The sequence below is a fragment of the Tinamus guttatus genome, unplaced genomic scaffold (assembly GCF_059628265.1).
Source record: "Tinamus guttatus ecotype Peru unplaced genomic scaffold, ASM5962826v1 Tinamus_guttatus_pri_ptg000297l, whole genome shotgun sequence".
In the NCBI taxonomy this organism is placed as follows: Eukaryota; Metazoa; Chordata; class Aves; order Tinamiformes; family Tinamidae; genus Tinamus; species Tinamus guttatus.
This window is the reverse complement of record NW_028288831.1, coordinates 3,304,939-3,326,922: the sequence shown is the minus strand read 5'-3', so window position 1 is coordinate 3,326,922 and position 21,984 is coordinate 3,304,939. Positions and strand designations below refer to the sequence as shown.

The window sequence follows — 21,984 nt, the reverse complement described above, 5'->3', positions numbered from 1 at the left end:
GGGCTGAACTGCGGCGGTGGGCGTGGCCTGAGGCGGGGGCGTGGCCTGCGGCGTGGCTGGCGGGCCGGGAGCGGAGTCCTCGTGCCGGCCGCGCGGTGAGTCACGTGACGGGCCGGGGCCGCCGCCGCCCCCCGCTCTTCCCGGGCCTGACTCGGTGCGGGGGGGTCGCCCCTCCGTGAGGCGGCGCGCGGAGCCGCCGCGGGCGGGAGCGGAGCCGCCGCGGGGCCCGGCCCGGAGGCGGCGGCCGCTGTCGGTGGCCGCGGCGGCTTCCGCCCCGCGGGACGGAGAGCGGGGGCCCCCGTGAGGCGGCCTGGCCCGGCTGGGGGGCGGCTTGTGCGCGGCGTCTCGGGGAGGCCGCGGCGGGCGCCGAGCCCGGGAAGGACGCGCGGGCACCGGCCGCGAAGGACGCGCGGACACACGGTTGTTCAGGGCGCGCCGTTGCGCTCCGGCGCAGCTCGTTTTTCTTTCCGCTTGGAGTGTTTCTCTTGGTATTAAAATACGGCTCCAGGCAGTTTCCCCCTTTCCTTGGTTCTTAGAAAAAAAGAAGAAAAAAAAGAAAAAAAAAAGGCAGACTCCCCCGTTTGGTGCAGATACAGAATAAAACTCGCAAAGGGGCAAGAGCAGGTTCCTGTTTCAAAACCCGCCATGGTCACTAACATACACAGTGCTGTGAGGTGAGACCCCTGTCCCCGCTGTGTGCGGGATGGCGCCTCTGCCCCTCGGGCACAGAGGTGGCTCCTTTCCCTGCTTCCTGTAGCATTTTTGGCAATTTGGGAAACATGATGTATTTTTGTAAACAATGAAGGCCTAGGCAGCTAGGTCCTAGTGATTCACCAAAATTTAGTTTTCAAATGACTTAGGAGCACATTTCATTAGGTAAAGTTGAAAAGTCATCTTTTTTCTTCCCTTTTTTTTTTTTTTTTTGTGGGTTTATAATTTAGCTGGAGGCTAAAACATAACATTTCAGGTATAATCAACGATTCCCATCCTGTGAGCAACCTCTTCGCTGAGAATCCGCTGTGCTGTGCCAACCCCAGGCTTCAAGCACTGACAAGTCTCGTTCAAGTGCAGCGTGCGGGTGGCTGGTGGGGAAAGGTGCTGCAGAACCCGCACCAGCGTCGTGGCTTTAACCGCTTGTCCTCCTTCCCGTTCAGCTTTGTTGGTGGTCCCCTTCTGCACGGGAGTTTGCCCTGGGCTGGTGGCTCCCCACAAGTTCGCAGTCACAAGCCCTTTTTCCTGTTTGCACACAAACGCCAAGCTTCCGAGTGATTAATAGCTGGGCACGTGGTGCAGGGGTGGATAAACTCTTTTCACGAGTATCCATTAACATAACTTTTACTCTGTTTGATCTCAATCACCCCCTGCTTGAGCCTGGAGTAAAGGAAGCTTTTGCATTATTTTAAAAATTTGTGATCTTATAGACTAAGTTCACATTTAATTTAGTTGTTCAAATTTATATGATTTATGATGTAATATCATCTGAGATTTTCTGTAAGTTTTAGATTATTCGTTACTTTCCCCCCTTTTCTTTAAAGAGAAGTGTACTGGAAGTGACATACAAAGGTTGCTGCTTACATGCCCATTGGCTTCCTAACAGCACGGATGCCTCGTGTCGCTGTCTGTGGCTGCCCTTGTGCATGACACACGATTAAAGTGACGCTTTCTGCAATGAACACGTAGATGTTCAGAGCGAGCAAGCCTGTTCTGCCGCTGCCCCTTTCTCTCCTTCAAAAAGAAAATTGAAAAGAATAAAATGACTAGATGACCTCTAGAGGTCCCTTCCAACCTTAAGCATTCTATGCTGCAGTCTAAAAGAACCAGCAGTTGTAGCTTCTGATACAACTTTGTCTTGAGATCTGAGAGGTTTTTTCTTTTTTAATAATTACTGTTTTCTGATTGGGAGGATTCTTTTCTCCCGTCATTTGTGACTTCAAACTTTGGAGAAGCGAGATACCCCACCATCCAACAGGAGCTTCATGCTCAGATAGGGGAGGCATTGAAAATACTAATCTTCAACAGTCCTCCAGCACAAATAGGTGAGAAGATCTTGGCTAAGTATCTTTAACCCTCTTTTATAAAAGTGACCCTACCCCTCTGCAATGACTAGAAGGACAGACCCCTGTATTCACACACTAACATCTGAGTCAGGGCCAGAAGGAGCTTCCTTTCAGTTATCTCATTTTCCAATCAGATGTTAGGTCAAAGAGGATACAAAACTTTCTTCTTTTTTTCCTTTGAACTACAGCACAACATTTTTTTCCCTTTCTTTTATGGCTTCCGTTATTTGTGGTAAGGACCCTCTGGCCAAAAGGAAAATGTCTCTGCAGACCTGCAGTCTGCTTGACTGAAGGTCGCCTTGGAGGTTACCAGACTGCAAGAATCTTCTCAAGTTGAACTGAATCTGCTGCCTAGGTGAACTTCTCCAAAAGCTGCCAGACCCCTGAAGTCTTGGCAATGGTTTTCTTAGGGAAGGATGAAAAAGACTTACTCTAATCTATGTTATTTTTATCTGGAAAATTCAGTCTTAGTTAAACTACTTCATCATGTCTTGTTTCAGTTGCATTTTTTGGAAAAGTTCCCAATTTCATGTCCCAAGAGAGTTGAATCCAGTGATTTTTTTCATTTACCTCTTATTCAGCTGTGAGCTGGAATTTGCTAATGCAGGGAATAATGGAAATAGTTATAAACAAATTAAATGTCTATTTTTCTGCATTACAAATCAACTTTCTAAAGTCTTTCATTCACTGGTCTTGAAAATTGATCTGTCTGATTTAGAAGCCAATCTAGATGTGGAAGGTTGTGGCAAAGTAACTCTTTTTTTGTCTCTTTCCATGTACACAGTATTTGATGTAATCTTCCTAAATCGAATTTCACAGCATGTCTTTTCCTCTCTCTGTCTCTCCAGTTAATAGCTGCAAGAGTCCCGTCCATTTCCACTGGAACTTGGGCATCTCCAATCACTAGCACAAGTGATTATATGGAAAATATTTTTAGATTTTATTTTCTTGATGTACTTTCACTCAGTTCCTTTTTAGTATTAGAAAATCTTGCAGATATTGTTGCACCACAGATGTGAAGGTTGTTTATAAACTTTTTTAAAGGGCTCTCCATGCATGTAATCTGTTCACTGTAGTATTTATCTAAATTAATATACCTGACCAAACATAGATTTAGATCGCATCCCCAATTGTAAGTGATTTAGCATCTTCTGCAGTGGGGCTAAAAGCAAATGAACCGGGCTCTCTGCTGAGACTTGATAAGAGCAGCTTGACTTTAAAAAGCCTTTTCCCACACATGCTGCTTAGTTATTAAAGATCCAAATCTCATTTCTCTGATTGTTACATGATCTCGGAGGTGCAGCCAGCCTCTAATGCTTCTCCAGTTTCTCTCGCATGGCAATCTGAGCAATCTTTGTCACCTCGGTGCGCTGGGTGCCTGGTCCCAGCGCAGCCTTCCCCTTTACTATCCCCGTGGCTCCTAGGGAGGCTCCTCCGTGGTGCCTTGGGCACCGGCTCAGCTCGGTGCCTGGGCTCTGTTAAGCAGTTACCAGCTCCGTTGACTTCTTCCCTACAAGGCTAAGAAGATTTGACAAAGTCTTGTTGCTTGACTGCGTTTTCCAACTTGCATCCTTCACTTGGGAATGCAAACTCCTAACAAATGGCAGGGGGGACTCGAAGCGCCCGTTCCCAGCGGGCTGGGATCCCCCTTCATCCTCCTGCAGCCCTCAGGAAGCGGCAGCGGTGGCTGCCATCCGGCTGGCACTCTGAGGGCAGCGAGGGACCCGTGCGTTTCTGACACGGTAAATCTGCCCTTGGACATCAAAGGGATGAAGGAAGTAGAAGTGCAAGCTCTTGAGCAACACACCCACCCTTGGAAAGCCATGGAAGTGAAATACAGCATCGCTCTGTTGTTCTCCATCACCTCTTTGCCTCCTTTCATGATCTTCCAGCACACTCGGCCATGTGCTCCTGGTCTTATGGGTTTAGCAGGAGACTGAGCCATGGATTCTGCATTTGCTGCCAGGAAAGCTTTATACAAATCGAGTTAGAATTGACTTTGGTGCCTGTCATTGACAGGGGATAAAACTTTATCTCACGAATATGTAATGAATCATGGTGTTTAAAGTGGTGTCTGGTGAGATTGAAAGTTGCCAGAGAAATGAGCTGCAGGCACTGACAGTTTCAGTGAAAGGTAGCTGGGAGTTTTGTTGCTGCCCTTCTCTTCCTGCTCCGTGTTCGGTTGCACTTGTAAAGCTGTTTTTGTGCTACCCTTTTCTTGATGTAGGGCATAAACACAGAGTTAGCTATAAAATACCCCACTAATTGGATAGCCAAGGCTAATATTCTTTATTCTGATTGCTTTGGTTCATAGTTGAGATTTAATACTTTAAAAAAAGCCTGAGGCAGTAGCATAACTTTCCTTAATTCTTTGAATTCCTTAAGTAAAACTCTTTGGTAGATCTCAGTAAAAGTAACTCGTGCACCACTTGCTGGCTGATTATTTTCACGTATCTTTTGCAGTTGATCTTGATTGAAGCCACTGTCCCTGCAATGAGAGTGTTTGCATTTTGGTATTGCTGTACGGCTACACTTCTTGTACTTTTTCTTTTTTTCTTTTTTTTTTTTTTTTCATCCATGACAATTGCTGACAGTAGCTTCTGATCATTAAAAAACAAACAAACAAAAAACCCCCAAATCCTCAACTGTAGCATTGAAAACCGAACGTTTCTTCCTTATAGGGTAGATAGTAAGCAATACTATGCTTACTTCATTACAATATGCAAAACTAAACAAAACCCTTTGATTTCTGTGACAGATTTGTAATGGGTTTGAAAGTCATCTCGCTAACACACTTAATCTGCCCGAGGTGGTTAAGGAACTCCAAAATCTCTTTGCCTTTTTGCATCAAGCTCCTGGGGAAAACTCAGCAGCAATTTAAGACAGTTTGTGGAGTCTTATCTGAGCATCCCAACCTTTATTCTTGTCCTAGGATTAGGTCTAACATGCTTGGCCTGTGCCTTCAGTGGGCTGCATGGGCCAATTGGTAAATATTTATTCTGGGTCTCATGATATCTTTGGCTGTAACAATAGGGATTGTCAATATTTTGTGAGAGATGATTTTACCCAGAGTAGAATTTAGATAAAATCTCTGCCTCTTCCAGCCTTTACTCTTGTTCTGTGAAGCCAAGAGAAGCTAGACATGAGTAGCCCTCACCATCCGTATTGCATGTAATTGATCTTGTTTGAAATACGCCGAGGATTGGGTAATAAACAAGCTTAATGTGGAGAAAAGTGATCATAGTTAAAGCTGAGCAGTAGTTAATTATTAGCCTTTGATATAGATAATGATAAGGGTTGTGCTTGTCAGCATTATCTGGAAGTTTTGAAACTTTGATCCATCTCAGAATTGTAGCCTGTTTTCAGGAAACGGCTCTCCTGGAGGCAGCAGATGGAAAACGTGCCTCTGAAATAGTAAGTACTCACTGTTTTTAGCTATGAATCTTTTCTGCTTCCTTTTATTGTCAGTCAGTGCTACTATCAAAAACGTGTTGATCACCGTTCCAGCTTTCCATACCTTATGGGCAGTCCCAAAAGAAAAGCATCGTGAGCTCAAGACTCCTTGCCTCTTCCCTCCCAGGGAATGGCTTGATTGGCTGCCCCTTTCCCTCTTTTCCATACCACAGGAGAAATTTTACCTTGCTGAGTTGCCAAAGAGTGGAACAGGAAGGTATTTTTGCGTCTTGAGAAGTGGGAATACAGAGGTGTCCTGTTCCATTGGTGGAGCTACAGATTTGTTTTCCTAACTCCTATGAGCATTTAGATGTCTACCTGGAAGCTATTGCTGTGTCATGTGTTCTATCCTTTTGCTGTTATCCTAGATCAGAGAGTAAGACCAGGAAAGAGCCTTTGGAGATGGATATTTGGTCTTAATCATCTGCTGAGATGGAGATTGACATCCTGGGCTTAATTAAAAACACTGTAGAATGGATTTTGCTGATGGTGACGTATGTTCTACTTTATATTTTGCCCAGGAACAGCTTCGGGCATCTCAAAACAGCAGATATTTTGACCAATGGAAGCGCAAAATAATTTGATTCTTGACTCACGTAAGCCAAGCTTTTGTTTGGAGAGTCAGAGCTAGATGGTGACGCAAAATGGAATTCAAAGGCATTCGTTGCACCTCTGTAAATAAGGAAAACTAAGTATTTTTATGACCTGTCTGTCTTGCATTGGAACGAACTGGCAGGGCCGTAGTGAAAAGCCTGAATTGAAAAAGTGACCCTGAGTCACCGGGGTAGGATTGGAAATCGCGGCGCGTTTCCTGGCGTGGACGTTGTTCCTGACATGGACATTGCTGAGGCAGCCGGCGCGGGAAGGCGGAAGCTGCTCACAGGGACTGCGGCGTCTGCGCGAGCACCCGGGCGCCCTTTGCAGAGGAGCCCTGGAGAGCTGCCTACCTAAGTATGAAAGGAGAGGGAGGAGAATGAGGAGAGCTCTGTTTCTGGGATTGTTGGCCAAGGAAGCTCTCGCAGGTGGTGGATGTTAATGTGCAGCGAAAGTGCTTCCCTGTTACGTAATGTGTTGGAGATGGAGGAACACGTGAATGACTTCAGTCGGTGTGTCTGCACATCAGGGGCATGGAGTGGGTTCCTAAAATTTAATTAACTCCTGGAGAGTGTTCTCAAAACATGAATATGAAATTGTCCTTTTGCATGAATGTTGCCCCTTTCTGGGCTAAGTCCGTATGTGATGGTTAAGAACAGGAAAACACTGTATGTTCCCTGGACATACTCAGTTTCTGCATGAGAGCAACTTCACATAGCTGTTTGATCCGGCATGACATAGGCAGCTCACTGAAGCAGCTGAAGGAGGTAGAGCTGAAGATATTAGAGACCTCTGGGGGTACCTTTCCCTCCACGAGGAAGGACTTTTGTAGCAGGACTCTTGCATATCCAGCAGGGAAGGCAGACTAATAGCCAGAGGAATGGGGAGGTCATTTTCCACGTGTTCCAGGTTTGTTTCTGTGGCCAGGTTACTATCTGCTGCTGTTCTGTTTGCTTAAATGTCGTCTGGGTACCACTGCACTGAGGTGCTTTAGGTATTGCCCGAATTCACCAGAGGGAAGATTTTTGTCTGCCATAGGAATCCCAGGATGAAATGTTCAAGAACAGGAGCTTTTAACTTTGACTTCTGGATCTGGATCCAGGTCCATAAATGATGGTCTTGCTCTGCAGAGCACCCAGCAGTTCCTCATCATCTCTGCAAGCTCCCGGAGGTCCCTGGCGTGTGCAGAATGACAAGCTGGGAAGGTAGTTGTTGTGCTTAGGTGGTTACAGGGAGCTGGCTGCAAATTCCAACCACAGCTTCTCCTGAAGTGATATTTGGAGCAGGGAGAATGAGGAGGGGAAGGGGCTCAGGGTTGAAGGACCTTTGGCTCCCTTTTATGAGGCCTGTAGTAAACGGATGCCACCCAATCCATTACCCCCCACTTTAGTTTTATCTACACGGGACAAAGGTATTTATGGCCTGGCTAGGTAATAGGCGTACTCTTGCACCTGTATTTAAGGCTAACTAATGCTCTTTTAGGGCTCATTGAGTCATGTTGCGTTTTTAACAGTTGAAGAAACTGTTGCTAACTTGGAAACAGACTTGCTGACTCCTGGTTTCATTTCATGTCTCCTGAGATTATTTTACAATCTTACAGACTTTAAGGCTAGAAGGCACCATTTTATCTAAATCTGGTCAAAACTGTTAATACGCTTCTTCAGTGATTTGTGTCCTTTTCATTTCAGCAGGCCATGTGGTATGATATGGAGATGTTCTCCAGACATGTGATGGACTAACTGTCTATCAGCTCATCAGCTTGCAGGTAGTACCCTGTCTCACATCCTGACATGTCTATGCATTCCCTGTGGTCCCTATGGACCACTGAATGGTCCCAAAACCGTAATGTAATTCCTAAACCTTTGGACAGAGACACCCTTTTGGTGTGACACGAGTTAGCGCTGTTTTACACATATCAGTGTAGCAGGGGGTGTGAGCCTGCAGGAATCTGGATGCTGAATTCATGAGCATGGTGGAAAAAGTTCTGAGGGAAAGTTTTATGAAGGGAAAATCTGAATCTTAAAAAAAAATAGTAATCTTTGATGTAAGCGTATAAAATAAGAGAAATTGAATGCAAACTTTTTCACTAGACTTAGGTTTTCCTGAGCAGCAGCAAGTGTCTATTATATCTTGATGGATGGGGCTCCAAATACTGTTTTTTTAGATTAAAAATGTTTCAAAGAGAGTCAGAGTCAGCTCTGTCCCACTTCAGTTCCTCAACGTAAGCTGAAGCAGCAGGATGTCCCTTGCTCTCCAGCTATACGGATCACATCTCACAGGGCTCCATCCCTTTGCTCAGTTGTATAATGTCTCCGCAGAAACTACAGCCAAGGATAAGGAAGTATGTATTTATTCAAGAAGTTACGTAATCTTGGAAAATACTGGTCACGTGGCACTTCTGCGGTCCCTCCGGTCCCTCCTGCTGTCCCGTCTCTCCGCTGGTCGCCAGCGGCAGCTTCCCCGGCTGCCGGGCAGCGCTCGGTGGGCGCTTGAGCAGAGGGGGCCTGAACGGTGATTCCTGACCAAGCCCTGTGCAGGCTTTGCGCGGTAAGAAGATTGTGCTCGGCTATCCTGGCATCCAAATGAGGTCTCTTAAGCCCCAGTGATATAAGCCACTTGACCTTACCTATGCTTAAATAAAGCACAGTCCCTGGGAGGAATGGGAGGCTTTCTGGTTTCTGCTCCCTGGATGCTGAATCCTGGATATTTTGTGACGTGGGAACATGTTACTGCGTTGCTGTTTCATACCCTTGGTGGTGTGAAGGAGAGAGATGAAGGTAGGATAAAGCGGCCTGCCAGACTGCAGGCTTGGGATAATTGCTGCAAGTGTCTTTGACGTGCCCAAGGAGTGCTGAGGAGGTTCTTCTGTAGATGCCTCCTGGGAACTGTCTGTAATGGCAACTTGTTAGTACTAGCTCCAAATTCATGCTGTTGTTGACTCTTAAGGAGTTTTCTGTCTAACATGCTTTTACAGGAGCCAGTTAGCCTAGCTGTTCTAGAAAGAAATCGTAATGTGTCATTTTTTGTCGGTTTTGGCATCATGGAGCTCATGCTTTCTCTACAGATGAGTGAGTCAGCACCTTCTGTGCTTTGCAAGCTGTTGGAATCTGAATCTTTTCTCAGATCTTGCATGTTCTAGGGGAGAGGGCAATTTTTTCCACTCTCCAGAAACCTGCGCATCCCTGCTCTTTGGGTCCAAGGAGAAGAGATGGCTGCAGGCAGGTGCTATTTTGTTAGAGCTGGAATAATAATGAGAAAGGAAGGGGAATGTTTTGGGGCACTGAGAGATGAATGGGCCAGTTGTGAGAGGCAGGAAGACCTTGTACCGTGTTTGTCACTGTTAAGCTTCGCTCGGCACCAAAGTGACATCTCCTGTTTCCCGAGTAGAGACTAAAATGCTTGTTGGAGTTTGTTAGCAATTAAAAACAACTTGGAGTTAGCCTGTGTGTTCCTGGCCTTCTCCTTCTGGTCAGTGTGTGGGTGGCTCCGGGCCAAGTGAGACGTGTTTTGTTCCCTGATTTGCTCAGTTTGCAGAAGTCCCTTTGCCTCAGTCGTCAAAGAAGGCTAAGAAAGCCCTGGCCTTAGCAGTTGTCCCACTAGCAACTATGAGTTAATTAGGGAATACTCAGGTTGAAAGCACTTGTGTTTTGGGGGTAGTAGTTGGTTTGTGCTGGAATACTTCAGTTACATTGTTTTGAATTCCTATTTCTCCAAAATTTGTTCCTGAGATCCAGCCTGTCCTCTGTGTAGATAAGAGCCATGCACAGCCATGCCCAACCATCTTCAGCCTACGACAGCTTCGTTGTGCAGAAATAGCTCCCTCGAGCCAGCCTGTTGCAGCAAATGTGTACAAATGCAGATGTGCACTGTCTGCAAAGCCTGCACATATGCACGTCATGTTTTGCAAGTCTTATGGTGCCAAAATCAGTGTCTTTCCTAATACTGTGACCTTCCTGTGGATTTGGAGTGATCCCAGTGCCTGGACTGCATCATTTTTGCATTCGCATGAGGATGGTGTGGTTGGTTGTGCCCACTGCTGTATTCTGAGCCCCAGAGCCTGTGTGCACCTTCGAAATCATCCTAAGCTCTAGCACGGTGTATGTGGCAGTGGGAGCTGCTGCTACTGCTGGGGTGGAGAGGTGCCTCTCACCTCTCAGGCGGGTGTCCTGGGGACCCTGTGCAGTTGGTGACCCTGAAATGGCAGCTGGAGACCTGGATCCTCCTCCAACATTGCAGTTCTGTCAAACGAAAACTTCAGTAGTCTGTGGGAAGGTGTCCTTGATTCCATTTTAAGTGGAGGGAGCTCCTGGTATTTACTGAGCTGCTTCAGGGTCATGTTCCCCCCTACCACCTCTGCTGGCCTAGATTTTAGGAGAAAAACACCTGAACTGAGGACTGATGCCTTTGCATCCATTGTGTCTTGCTAAAGGTGGATGTGATCATTGTGGAGTAACCTGCTCTGGTGGGCTGAGGCTTGATAGGTGCCCGGCACAAGCAGAGAAGCCCTTGTGGCTTGATCTAGTTTGGACCCTTTGGGAAACACTGGAGGATCCCTGCTGGGTCCAGCTGAAGGCTCTTGTGCTTCACCTGCTCTGGAAATTCCAGACCCCCGAGCAGAAGATAGTTTCAGGCAGGAGAACATGGTCAGCAGTTCGCCAGGCTGCTCCAGAGCTCGCCGCTTCATCTGCTGCTTTTTCATCTCCTATTATCATTTCAGGATGGCTGAGCAAAACGGTTGTCCGGAGGGGAGCCCATTTGCCGCTCAGCCTGCCTAGCTCACCGTAACTTCCTCCGCCTGCATGCAGCTCTTGCCAGCATTTCTGGGTCTTTCCTCTGATTTTGTTAGTCTTGCAGTGAGTCAAAAATGTTGCTTTTTGCTACGCAGGTTTGTTTTCTTTGCTACCTTCCACTTCAGTGGGCCTGGTGGTAAAGAGATTGCCTGGCACGATGCTCTGCTTCATAAAGTTCAGTGCATTGTCTGTAAAGAACACCCTGTCCTCAGTTATTTTTTTTTTCTTGTTCAAAGATTTTGAGATTTCCGGAGGAGTCTGCGTAAACTGGAAGATTAGGAATGACCTTCCCCTTGCAGGGACACAGATCAAGCAGGGTCTCTAACAGAAGGTGACCAGGCAAGTTTGCTATGAAAATAAACTCTGTGAAAGGGACGTGATCGTAACCATGTTAAGAGGAAGAGCTCCAGCTCCTCCTCCAACAACAGGGATCAGGCAGAGGGAATACAGCCAGGTCTACCTGCTGTGGAGCGTTGCCTTGGTTCAGCACAAAGGGCAGGAGGTAAAATATTGGACGGGGGCTGATACCTCATCAGCTTCTTTGAATCTTAATTAGAAGAAGAAGTTGACTAATGTATAAAACCACTTGGAGCTGCCTAATACTGTTGTGCAACTCCAGGAAGTTGGGGTGAGCCAGCGCTTCACGTGCCCTCCGTAGACTGAAATTGGACTCTGTGTTTCTTGCTGTTTTGCCGTGTCCAGGAGTGCAGGGCTGCAGTTACACGAGGAGGGTGCAGCCTCTGTTTCTTGGGGCCAGGGCTGCTCTACAGGGAGAGGAACAAACACATATTGATAGAAATGTGGAGGGTGGGGAAGAAAAATAAGCACTTGGAAAGGAAAATGAGTGAAGAGGTGTAGCTGGGAGCCCTGAAGGATGGAGATTTGCAGCTCCCTGGAAGTGTGGGGAAACAAAGCCAACAAAATGACTGTGCTTTGTGGGGTTCCCTTGTGACCCACTGTCCCCCCAGGAGTTGCCCCAGGCACAGAAGAAGGGGCACGTCCCCACAGAGCACAAAGCTAGCCTGGGATCCTTGCTGGAGGTGATGACAGAGGATCCAGCTCCCCTGCTGGAAGGCTCACCAAAATCTAACAGCCCTATAGCTTATTTTTAAGATATATATTTATATATTCTTTCATTTATATTGTGCATGAGTGCTTTGGAAGAGCTTGTCTCCACGTGTTACTAACGTGACTCCGTCTCCTGCTAACACGTGTGTTGAGTGCATGTTGGGTGCATCTTCTGCATGTCATGCTCTGCCCAAACATCTTCCCCTTGTGAAGCCCAACACCAGTGAGTTGCCTGTACCCCTCTTTTCTTCTGCCCTTCGTTCTGTCCTCCAGGCACTGCACCTTCTGGCATCTCCACTTGGATGTCATCTTCCTTTAAAAAGCTTCTGCAGCCCATCCACGTCAATAGCTTGGCCGGGTACCTTGTGCTCAGAGGCGGAGGGAGGGAAATAAGCCCTCTGCCACACACTGTGTGTCTTTCTGCTTCACTCCACTGCTCTGCGTTGAGTTGCCAGCTTCTCTCGTCACGAGGAAAATCCAGGAAGTACCAATTAATGCTGAGAGACAACCTGTCCTAGAAATTGCATCACGGCTCCTCTCTGGAGCCGGGCCCTTGTCCGTCTTGTCTTGCTTCTTATCTGACCTGCTTGGACTTCAGGGAGAGACTTCTGGTTGGCACCTGAGGCTGGTGGTGCAGCCAAGTCCCACCTTTCTGGTAGGACCTTGCAAATAATGATAATAAGAATAATAATTAACATAGCCCTATGTATATAATTTATATTTATAATTAATATAGCCCTAGGAGTTCCTGTTTCAGAGAGCTGCATGAGGGAGAAGGAGAGGGATGTGGGCAGGAGGGGTGGAGGTCGAGCCCGGCCAGGTGTTGAGTGCAGACTCTGCTGTCCGAGCTCCAGCCTGGGATTGCTGAAGATCAGAAGGGAGGACTGGCTTTAGAGAACAACGACAGATATCCGCAGACTCCCCATATTCCATGGCTGGGTAACAACCTGATGTTCTCAGTATCTTTAGAGTACGCCTGTACAGCTAGTGCCACCAGATATTCTTGCAGTAAGGACGAGCAGCAGAGTCTGCCCCTTGCCTGTGCCCTTTAACTAGTGCTGAAGCCACGACGGGAATCCTGCAGCAGCTGCTCTGTGGGTGTGGAAGGGAAGGAGTTAAAGCAGCAAAGTTGCCAGGAAATTGAATAAACTAGAAGCAGCGCTTGAACCTCCTGATGAGCAGCTGGGGCTGCCCAGCGCGGCGCGGTCGGAGGCAGGGAACAGAGCGGCAGTGTCTGCAGCTCCCGCCCGCCTCCCCTGACAGCGCTTTATAGAAAAGGATCCGGCTCGAGACACGAGCTCGGAGCCAGCGTAACCCGCAGCGCCTGCCGGCCGCACTGCTGTAAGTAGAGCCTGGTAACTTCTCATTGCCCCTTTCTCTCCTCCTCGGGTGGTTCCTACGTGGCATTCCTTCGGGTTGTGCAAGACCCAGATGTACAAGTAAGAAATCTTCACTTTTCAAATATGGTGCTTTTGACTTTTCCCTCTTGCACTTCTCTTGGGAGCTTTCCAGTTCTCTTAGGGCTTACCCCAGATATTTTGTGGTTCTTATTCAGCAGACGGGGACACCCGGATCCCGTCCTTGCTAGCAAAGCGCATGGTGGACAGACTCCAGCTACGTCTCAGGCAGGAGTCTGGAGGGCTTCAGTGCGGAGCCAGCCCTGCCGGCACGGGGAATCCCGAGGAAATAACTCGTGTAGGGGAACCCGAGAGGCCTTCGTGAGGCCCCGGCTCTTTGGGGTAGAGGAGGGGAGAGGGCTCGTTTAGGACTCTCGTTAATCCTGTTAAGCCTGCGGCTTGGAAAGCGCGTTCGTTCCTTTTGAACGCGGCTCTGAGGAAGCTGTGTTCACACACCGACTTCGGGAGCGAGCGGCCTGGAAAAGGGTCTGGGAGCTCGGGAGCAGATCCGTCCTGTAGCCAGGCCTGTGCGCCCGGCGTTTCTGCCCGCATCTTGCCGGCTCTTTCCCACAGAAAAGGGCAACTCTGTGGAGTAATCTGGGCTCTTGCCAGAACAGTGTGGGAAACTCCTGTGCAGGAACCTAATAGCAGTTGTCCTTGGGCTGAGAGCAGGAAGCTGCTCACGTGCGGTGGGTGCATCTCTGCATCCAGCCCCCTTCCCTGTGGCTCCTGCGGGGCACTCGCGAAAGGTGGCTGCTTTTCCTTCCCTTTTCCATGCCACAGCATTTGCTAACACTGCTTCCCTGCTGCGTGAGACGTGGCAGCGCCGCGAAATGTTGACAGAAGGAGAAAGTGACTCCTGATGCCGAACTCGAGACGACCATTTGCAGCTGCAGCAGCTGCTGCTGCTCCCGGCCGCGCGTTCCCAGGATCCCCCCGCCTTGCTGAGCCACCCCGGCGGTGCAGAGAGGCAGGAACCTGAATCCTGCTCTGTACGGAGCCAGCCCTGCCCCCAGAGCAAGCCCCCAGGCAGAGCAATTCCTCAGGCGAGCCCTGATCCTTGCTGCTTTCCTTAAGAATTTGCAGGGTTGTGAAATGGAGCTTGTGGCTCCTGTGACCTGGGATGACAGTAGAGAGGGTACGAAATGAGCCCTGCGGAAACAGCTTCTTCATTCCTGTCCCACCCGGCTCGTTTCCGTACGCGACAGCTCCCTGGAGAGCACACGAAGCCCTTGATGTCTGCACGGGGTGTCCCTGCCGCGAGGCGGGTGCAGCAGGACGGCCGCGGAGCACCCGAACCTGCCGCGGCCGCCGCCTGCTCCCCGTGCGCTGCCCAAGCGGGCTCGGGAGTCCCTGCGGAGGCTCCTTCCCGCTGCGCAAACAGGGAACAGGCCACGGTGGCGGGATGAGACAAAAATACCTGCTGCCGCCACGCTGCGTTTGTACAAAACTCCGCCTTTTCAGAGACTTTGCTATAAAAAGAAACTTGTGTGGTTTTTTCTCCAGATATAGAGCGAGGCAGGTTGAGAACAGTGCCCTTCTCTTCACTGTGGTTACAGGTCCTTGACAACCCCAGCTGCTCCCCTAGACAGCAAGAGCAACACAGAGGTCTGCAGGTCTGAAATGCCACATACACATTAATCTGCTCTTGCTGCTGCGTAGTAGTTGTTTTCTCACCCCAAGATACAGGTAGGGAGAGACTGGTTGCACTGAGGTATTTCACTGGAAAAGATGTATTTTTGAACAAAAACGTTACAAACAAAAAGGTTACATGCCTTTATTAACACAAAACAGCCAAAATGTCTCCGTCTGGTTTATTTCCTCCTCTGTTACTTAATACCTCCTTTCTTTCAAAATGTTATAAAATGTCTTTCGAGCTTTATTTCGGCTACAGATACGAGACTGAAGCAGGGGGCCGAAGCACCAGTGCCGCGGGCTGGGAAGGAGCTGCCCAGGCTCGAGCCTCCTGTGGAGCCTGGTTAAGGCCCTGCTCCACTGTGAGCGTTACCTGCACCGAGTTGACACACGAGATCCCGGCGCTGGGAACGGCTGCGCCGCTTTCTGCCAGCCGACCTGCCCACTTGCAGCTGCCCGCTGGCGTTATTAATGCCTGCGTTTGCAAGGAATGTGAATTCTTTCTCTTGCATTCTGCCTCAGCACCTGAGGCTTTGTTTGCTTTGTATCTCTCCCAAATCTTCAACTGTTGTTGTTCTTGTTGCTCTTTGTAGTTTAATTTCAGACCCGTTTGAGGCCACCTCCTCTTGCTAATGTCCTGCAAGGACACACAGTCGTGTCCTGGGCCAGCTGTGGTTCCTGCATGGCTCTGTCATAACATCGTTCTCACAAACTGAACTGGTTCCACCACTGCATGTTGGCCATTTCAGTTGTTTTTTTTCAGGAAAAACAAACAAACAAACAAACCTCTGCTGTTTCAGTTTTTCACTTCCCACTTCCAGTCCAAATGTGTTCATACCTTTCTGCTCAAGCACAAAATTCTCTTTCCATTTGAAAAGCTCTTTCCCCGCCCTTTACAAACTCTCCTGAGGATTTGTGCCAATGTGGCTTCTCTCACTTTTTTAACAGCCTAAAGTGTCTGTTCTCTTCCGCGCAGGAGCGCTGTCTTCTGGGTTTGTTCTGGTTTCACTCGACTGTGCTCGAGCACTGGAGCAGGTGGGAGGGTACATGATATTCCAGCAAGGTTCAGCACAGCAGCATCCGTCCTTGCGTGTCTTTAGTGGTGTCTCACCTGGGCTATCCCAGGGTTGCCTTGGCCTCGCTCTGCCAATACTGTCATTCCAGAGCGGAACAGGATTCCCAGGCTTTCTTCTCTCTTGTTCCTGTTGCTGGTGATCTTCCATTTCAGAAGAAGAACAAGAGCCACAACCCCATCTAACCACTAGGCGGGGGGTTATTTTTAATGTAGTGTGTCCAGACACATCTGATTTGCCATAACTAGATTAAGGGTTTAGACCTGCAGCTTTTGGAGTGTTTCTCTTATTGGGCCTAATGTGATTAGAGGGCAGATGTGCCAACAGAAAGTTTGTGGAAATGGGATCGAATTGCCTGTGGCTGTTGCAGACCTTTGCCTGGTAATAGCTCTTGTACCATCTAACACAATTTCTCTGTTAAACATGTTCCCAATAAAATGCATGACTGTCAATTAAGAGAAATATTATGCTCTGGTCCTTTTGTATATGCAATTTAAAATGGGACTGGAGATGTTTTTGCCTCTTGGATGACTCTTATTTTTCCCCGCTTCCACATACGAAATGTTCCTTTATGCTGAGGGGACGTTGGGGGCGTTGCAGCAATGTGATAATGCAGGGCTTAGCAGGAGGCACCTCCTTTAAATTCGCTTGCTCACTTTGCTGTCGTCGGTCATCGGAGTGCAGGGTGTTCCAGATGCAGTAGTACTCAGACAGCATCCTGCTAGAATAGTGTTTTCTCTTGTAATTGCGGTAGAGAAACATCTTCTCTTTTGAAAGTGCTTCTTACATATTTTTTTCTCTCTGTTTTTTTCCAGGATCTTAGTTTTCTACGTGTTTTTTTGGATATTCCTATAGCAAAGGTGCCTCTTGATCACCATATGATGAACAGCTCCATGATGCCAAGCTCACATCCTCCTGAGCATCACCACTCTACAGCAGCCCCAGGGCATGATCACGGAAGCGGGATGATGATGATGGTAAGTGGAAAAGTCAGCATTAACCAGAGCTTTTCCTTGTCTATGGTTCAGAGCAGCTTGTCATCTTGGGGACAGTTCTCTTCAGAAGGGGAAACCAAACTCTGCGTGGGGAGGCACGTGTTGATCCTGCTAAAACCCATCACCGTGGCTCTTCCAACATCAAAGAGAGGACAAGGCAATAAGCAGCATGAAACACGTTCCAGAGTAGGATCTTAGGGCAAAATGATCTTCTCTTGTAACAACCTTCCTAGTAAGCTAAAAGCAGATATGAAAAGTGAGCATTTCTGGGAGGATTTTATGAGCCGCTTGCTGTGGTAGCTACTCAGCATTCATTTAAGCTACAGAATGAAAGGAGCTGTAATTTTTCTGCAAGAAATAAAGGTGGCCGGAGCCCTCTTGTGCTGTTGGCAAAAGCCTTACCTGGCACTGAGGGAAACATGCGCTGTGATGGACAAATTGTGCTGACCTGCAGGCAAGTAACCTCTGTGCCCTCCCCGTCCTGAGCGTAATTTGGCCGCGCAGGGTTTGGGGGCGAAGCGCTGCCGGGCTCGGTGCCACCTTGGCATTCTGGGCCTGTTGGACCTGTGTCCTGCTGTTCCAGCCGGCTTTGATTTAAACGAGTTCGGACTTGCACTCACTGGCACCACCGAAGCCTTGCAGAGATGCTGGCCAGAGTTTCCATGGACCCAGCTGTAGGATCGGTGTTATTGTGCACAGCCAGCTCTAGGAATGACTTTTTCAGCTTTTTCTTCCTTTTCCATATACTTTCAAGTAAGTTTTGAATTATAAAACATAACTCTTTATGTTTAAACTTTGAAGGGAAGAGAGGGAGCGTGTGTTTCAATTTAAAATGAGAATGTACTCGGGAGGATATTTTGAAAAACTTCAAGTTTTCCTTCCAGGCAGGTGCCTAAAAGAGAAAAGAAAAGGAAAGAGAAAAAAAAAAAGGCAAAATGTAATGCAAGCAGTATCAAGGTAGGAGAGGAGAGGATTAGAGCATCCATCCCTTTTGGGAACATGGTCAGTAGAGCCCAGTGGTGCTGCTGGATCTTGCAGTCCATTTTTTTTCCCTCGTGGTGCCTCTAAAAGAGTTTCAAGAGCTCCTCGTGAAGGTCTTCAGATAGTCTGACTGTTAGGTGTTGACGGTGTCTGGTCTGTTCTTTTTCATATGAATGCTCTTTCTTTACAAATGCCAAGTGCATTCTTATAGATGGTGAAATTAGTCTTAACTCTCATCTTCAGAAAAAAAAATAAAAAGCTCTAATTGAACAATCAGAGAAGATCAAACAGAGGTTCCTCTAGCTTACCGAGTGCCTTGCATGCAAAGACATTGTAAGTAACTGTGCTGAGGACATACTAAACACCGGCCATGTATTTAGCTGAACTCCAGCTTGCCTGAGGTCCTGACTGTCTCCCCTTGCCGGGGCATTCACTGTGCAGGTCACACAGGTAAAGCTCTGCTCCTGCAGCAGTACTTAGTTGTTGTATTGGACTCTTCCATAGAAAATTAGGAAATTCTGTAAGGAGACAGCAGTCTGCTGGCACGGGGCAGGAGAAGCGGCAGGATTCAGCTCGACCAACCCGTGTCTGGATGAGCTCACGTGAGGTTGGGGGAGGGAGGCTCCAGCACCCCAGCCCATGAGTACCCGTGGGGTGGTGGGGATGAGATCCACAGGGACATCCCTGACTTCATCTGCTGCCAGGGGGCAAGGAGAAGGCCCTTCTCCATAACGGGTACTTACTTTGAAGGAAAGTGCCCTCTGCTCAGGGGAACTGCCTAAAAGAGCTGCCCACTAGTTCTGGAAATGGGAGCATCCTGGGCCATGCCTGGCTTGCATCTGTTACACTGGGTTTCCTGAAGAGCTTCTTTACGGTGACCAGATGAAACAACCTTACTTCAAATTCTTGTTAGAACTCACCATAACATAACAGCCTCTCCTAAATCCTGAGAATGAGCCGTTGAGGCTCATCCTGATGTGTTTTGTCCTGGCAGGCAATGACTTTCCACTTCAGCTATGAGAATGTGCCGCTGCTCTTCTCCGGGCTTACGATCAATTCTCCTGGAGGTCAGTATAACCACCTCATCCAAACAAAAAGCTTGCAAAGGATGAACACTGCTGCAATTACCCTGCTCTGTAAGTTTATTTATGACCTATAAAAAGAGAGATAAAAAATATCTAGGCACAATGTGGTTAATCTGTTTTAACATTGCATCTGTGGAGTGAAAGAAAAGGGAATGTGTTCATTCAGTTCCAGAATTTGGCTGGTCATATTAGCAAAAACAGGAATAGGTTTCATTCCACAGACTCCATTTGTAATTCACATTTACATTTGTGTAAGTGTGCATACAGTGCCCAGCCAAAGCCTGTGCAGTATGACATAGGTGTTGAATCACCAGCTGTCTCTTCTGATATGTTTTGATGCAAATGTCTCACGTTGGGGAAATTCAACAACGTTTCCTCTTTTATCAGAAATGGCTGGTGCTTTTGTGGCTGTCTTCTTCCTAGCCATGTTTTATGAAGGCCTAAAAATTGCCCGAGAGTGTCTGCTCCGTAAATCCCAGGTCAGCATCCGCTACAACTCTATGCCAGTGCCAGGTCCAAATGGCACCATCTTGATGGAAACACATAAAACCGTCGGGTAAGAACTTCCCTTTCTTCTAAGACAAGTTTCTTCAACAGCAGTGAATGGCAAAATTTGGGACAGAAAAAAAAATCTTTATCCAGTATAACTCTCTGCAAAATTATTAACTCCAGATATGGGCATTAGCTGAGCATGGAGAATTCTAATGTCTGTGCTTGAATCACTTGGCTGTGCTTTAGCATAGGAGGGAAATTGGTGGGTGTTAAATAGCTCAGTTTTTCGGGAGAGGTAAAGAACACATTGAGGAGATCCTGGGAGCAGAACAGGGGTGGAATATCCAGCAATGCTAACAGATAATGCTGAGGATCCTTCTGTGAGCAGCAAGTTAAGCCTCTGCTTGCAAAACAAGTCACCTTGCTTATAGAACAGGGTTAAGATAAACTTGAGGAAATCTTTCTCAGCTAAACAGTTTTGTCCTTCTAGTGAATGCTGTATTTCCTTTGTTTTAATCAGCTTTGTCAGGAAAACCATAGTTTTGAGTGACAAATGCATGCAAAAGGCTATGCAGGCACCTCCAGACTTCTTTATCCCCTCATATTTCATAGAATGCTTAAGGTTAGAAGGGACCTCTAGAGATCATCTAGTCCAACCCCCTGCACACGCAGGGTCACCTAAAGCACTTGGCACAGGACTGCGTCCAAGCGGGTTTTGAAGATCTCCAGAGAAGGAGACTCCACAACCTCTCTGGGCAGCCTGTTCCAGTGCTCTGTCACCCTCACTGTTAAGTATTTTTTCCTTAAGTTCCTGTGGAACTTTTGATGCTTCAGTTTGTGGCCATTTCCTCTAGTTCTATCAGTGGCCACCTTGGCTTCCCATCAGCTTATGGACTAAGGTTGCTCTGCATTTTCCCTTCCATGTCTCATGGACACTGACTGCTGTTTCTGTGTTCTCAGCCAGCAGATGCTGAGCTTCCCTCACCTCCTGCAGACCGTGCTGCACATCATCCAAGTCGTGGTCAGCTACTTCCTCATGCTGATCTTCATGACGTACAATGGCTACCTCTGTATCGCCGTGGCAGCAGGGGCCGGGATGGGATATTTCTTCTTCAGCTGGAAAAAGGCAGTTGTTGTGGATATCACTGAGCACTGCCATTAATACTGGGTGCTGCCCAGGAGCCTCTCCATCTCTGCTCTCTTGAAATGCAGCCACCCAAGGACTGGATCATTCCTAAGCTGAAAGAGAACCAATAGAATCAATCCAAGTTCACTACAGTTCCTGTCTGGGATGGAGGGAAGTGAGGAGCTGGGGATGCTGCTCCCTCGGGCTGCAGGCTGGCGGCTGGGCTGACTCTGGAGGATCCCATAGCCATTCTTGGCTAGGATTTGCTTTATTCTTAGATTACGCCGTGATTGAAATTAGTTGGCTGACAGAAATATAGAGGTTATTCATTTTTTAAAACAAAAACTTTTTTTTTATTATTATTTTTAAACTGTAAATGCTTATCACCTGTGAGGGTTTCATGAACAGCAGGTAAAGATGGAAGTTGCCAGGGGAGCCTATGTGTGCAAATGGCTATTTTATTTTATTTTTTTTTTAAGTGTACATGATGCCAGCGGCAGAGATCTCCTGGCATTGTGGCTTTTGGGGCCAATGGCGCCTTCTGACTCAGTTCTGGGAATGGAATTCCCCAAGTGCAGCCGCTGGGAAAGCTGCTGCTGCACAAGAAACTGGCGCAAGTCTGTCCTGGCACGTGAGCCCTGTGCACCCGAGTGTCCTCCAGGCCTTGTTAGTCCCCAGTGCCGCATTATTCAGCTTTAAGTGCTAACATTGCAGCGTGGCTGCTTTCACTTCCCGACCACAGAAATGAACTGAGTAGATGCAGGACAATGACTGCATATTCATAGGGCGAAAAAAATATTTAAAATAACCATTGAATCTCCCTTGAATTCATGTTGAATTGCACATGGATGGATTTAGAGCTAGACGCTCAGTTTACTAAAACTCATTCTGTAAAAGACACAAGACCTAAATAATATTTGTTGCCGCTTAGAGGTTAAAATGTGTGAAGAGGGCATTCCTTGATTGAGATGAAGGAAATAAAACAACCATGTATCTGTGAAGGGGAGATTTGGGGAAGAGAAGAAAGCATTGATTTGATCTTCTCAGGTGGAATTTGGAGCAGCTTGGGTTGATTTAAAAAAAATAGTAATAAGTGTGACCCAAGTGACTCCTCTTTGTCTTAATAATCATGCTGTGACCTTGCCAGCTTACTGAGGTGCAGAGTTGTTAGTGTCGGTGGCAGAAAAGTCCAGTAGCTCAGTAGAACTTTCTGTTCAGGGCTATGAGATCTGCAGGTT

The 21,984-nt window shown here is 47.6% G+C and overlaps 1 protein-coding gene across 2 annotated transcripts; it reads left to right on the top strand.

The window, feature by feature from the left end:
• Nucleotides 1–68: 68 nt before the first annotated feature.
• On the top strand, nucleotides 69–21,207 carry SLC31A1 (solute carrier family 31 member 1). Of its 2 annotated transcripts, none has more exons than XM_088527982.1 (5): nucleotides 69–95; nucleotides 16,883–17,044; nucleotides 19,038–19,110; nucleotides 19,516–19,684; nucleotides 20,581–21,207. In XM_088527982.1, exons 2-5 carry the CDS (start codon nucleotides 16,946–16,948, stop codon nucleotides 20,780–20,782), a joined length of 543 nt encoding a protein of 180 aa, XP_088384108.1. In that variant the 5' UTR covers nucleotides 69–95; nucleotides 16,883–16,945; the 3' UTR covers nucleotides 20,783–21,207. The 2 variants fall into 2 exon arrangements, with proteins under 2 accessions (XP_088384108.1, XP_088384109.1); XM_088527983.1 differs by lacking the exon at nucleotides 69–95 and adding an exon at nucleotides 2,012–2,036.
• The last annotated feature ends 777 nt before the right edge of the window (nucleotides 21,208–21,984 follow it).